We start from the raw sequence: 2,313 nt of genomic DNA, 5'->3' as shown, positions 1-2,313 counted from the left end.
TATCATGATCAGTACTAATTCACAGGAAATTAGGGGCTCCCAGCTCCACGGCCCCCCGGAACTGCGCAAGCTAGCATATAAAGAACATTTTCATATTGATCTTTCTATAGGTTTTGAAAATTCTGTAAAAATCTGTAGAAACATTTATTGGAAAATGTCTTGTTTTCTTTTTATAGCATATTTAAAAACAGGAAGTTTGTGGTCCCGGCACTTCTAAGAGGGCACTTATTTCAATTGCTGTACCAGAGCCATGCAATGTGGTAGTAGCAAGTAGTATAAAAACAGATTTGACATTAAATATGTGTGTCAAATAAAGGATATGTGGGATGCATTTGGAAGCTGAAGCAGAGCAGGCGCTCCTGCTATTGGAGGGTGGTAAGAATGTCTGGTGGTATGACTGGCAAATTCACTGCAAACAGCGTGCACAATGTACATATGGTACATATGCATAGTTTACATACGTAGATTTGGAGAAAAAAAAAAGATGCTATACATTTAGATCAAAATGCTTTATTGTTAAGAGCAATATTGATTCGCATTTATTGCATTAAATTGTATTTTTTAAATTTTTTTTAACACAAATTAGACAGTGAATTTGCAAAGAGGTAACTCATCAGCCAGAGTGGAAACGAGCAGGGCTGGGGGTCGTCCGGTTTCACAGGTAACAGGTGAGATTAGAGCGGTCACACATCTGGATGTGAGAGGTGATGCCTGGGTAGGCAGTCTGCATGGGGAGCAGAGTCCCAATCCTCTGTCCTTTCTTCACATTTCTTGTGTATTTATTAGGCTTACTATAGAAGAGCATCATGCACAACCCTACAGATGGAAGGAGAAAGCATTGTTAGAGTCACTGCGATGCGTGGTCTTATAAAAGCTGACCATGGTAAAAGCATAACAAAGCATAATAAAGCACAGTGAAAGCATGTCAAAGCATAGGGAAGCAGTAAAGAATATCAAGGTATGGGAACTTCTTAACAAACAAGGCAAGCCACAGTAAAACTATGCATCGCGTAACCATTGGAAAAGCATGTGTGGAAACAGTGCAGTAAATACCGTGTTCAGATTGTATAAGAGTTTGTAAGTGGGGTTTTTACACCCAGTGTGCTTTGTTGATAGGCCAGAATAGCTGTTACCATTGCCAATGAGCTTGAAGCCATTATCGATCTTGTTTCCGTTGCCGTAGGGGCTGATCCTGCCAACAAGTTTACCATCAAACGGGGCGTAAACAGCAGAGCCATCTGAGCACTTAACAGCAACTCCTCCATGGGAACGACCCCCTGAGCTGTGGGGTAAAGGACAGAGAGAAGCAGCAACACTAAGAACATATAAGTGCATGGAAATACTGGCACACACAATGACAAAGAAGCCCAAAGATTCAGGCAAGGTGGTGAAAGAGCAATGAGATTTAGTCATCCGGCTGTATGATTGGTGCATTTATGGTGGGGCATTAACTGCTGACAGTGACTATTATCTCTGAAGGGCATCTTGTCCAAAATGAATCAAGTTAACCTGATAAATGGCTCATTAATATTAATAAGGGTCTTGTTCTCTTTTATTTTGCCGTCTAGCTCCACAGTGTCCACATCCCAACTTGTCACAGGCTCTTGCAATATTCTTCGTGTAGCCTTGGCACAAGACACCAAACTCTGTGAAAACACCCAGAAAACCAGAACATCAGCCCTCGAAACAAATCTCAAAGCACACCTGCAGCAACAGCTCCAGCAGGGGCCTGGTTCAGCTTCCATAGCTGGTAAACACTCAGCAGTACTGAAGTTAGAAATACTACAAGAGACTTTCAAGGACAAGCATTTTGACTAGAAGTCTCTTTCTGTGAAGACATTATAAAACAACACTTGAAATGCTTGTCATTGAATTTCTTAAGTTTCTTTTAGTATTTCTGACTTTAGCCTTCTGGTTAATCAAGTAGCAATATTCAGAAAGAAAGTTAAAACTAGTTGTCTAAGTTGTCCACTTTCACTTTACATCCGAATAAGGCTTTTTTCTGAATTTTTGTTGATAGAAATGAAGCAAAGCAGTGGTTCAGGCAGGGAACTCATTTCCACCTCAGATCAAATCACATAAACATCAAGCACATATTAGGTGCTTTGGATACCAGATCAAAACCATCAGTCGAATAGCTAGTATCTTATTTGTCCTTCGATAAATAATACGTCCAATGATCGGCAAGGAAAGGATTTATATCTTACCTCAATCCATTACGTCCGGCCTCTGTGTGCCAGAGTTCGCCCCCTCCTCCCCAGCTAGCACCTGACTATTGGGTTTGTCTAACAGATCAGCTAAGAGGTATCAGCT

At 40.9% G+C, this 2,313-nt stretch overlaps 1 protein-coding gene across 1 annotated transcript; it reads right to left on the bottom strand.

The window, feature by feature from the left end:
* Positions 1-580: 580 nt before the first annotated feature.
* Positions 581-1,745, bottom strand: LOC121329088 (leukocyte cell-derived chemotaxin-2-like). The gene is made up of 3 exons (XM_041274453.1): positions 1,510-1,745; positions 1,134-1,282; positions 581-816 (listed from the first exon to the last, which is right to left on the bottom strand). Exons 1-3 carry the CDS (start codon positions 1,743-1,745, stop codon positions 656-658), a joined length of 546 nt encoding a protein of 181 aa, XP_041130387.1. The 3' UTR covers positions 581-655.
* Positions 1,746-2,313: the final 568 nt, after the last annotated feature.

The sequence above is a fragment of the Polyodon spathula genome, chromosome 1 (genome assembly GCF_017654505.1).
Source record: "Polyodon spathula isolate WHYD16114869_AA chromosome 1, ASM1765450v1, whole genome shotgun sequence".
NCBI lineage: Eukaryota > Metazoa > Chordata > Actinopteri > Acipenseriformes > Polyodontidae > Polyodon > Polyodon spathula.
The sequence above is the reverse complement of the archived record's forward strand: the minus strand, read 5'-3'. Positions and strand labels throughout refer to the sequence as shown.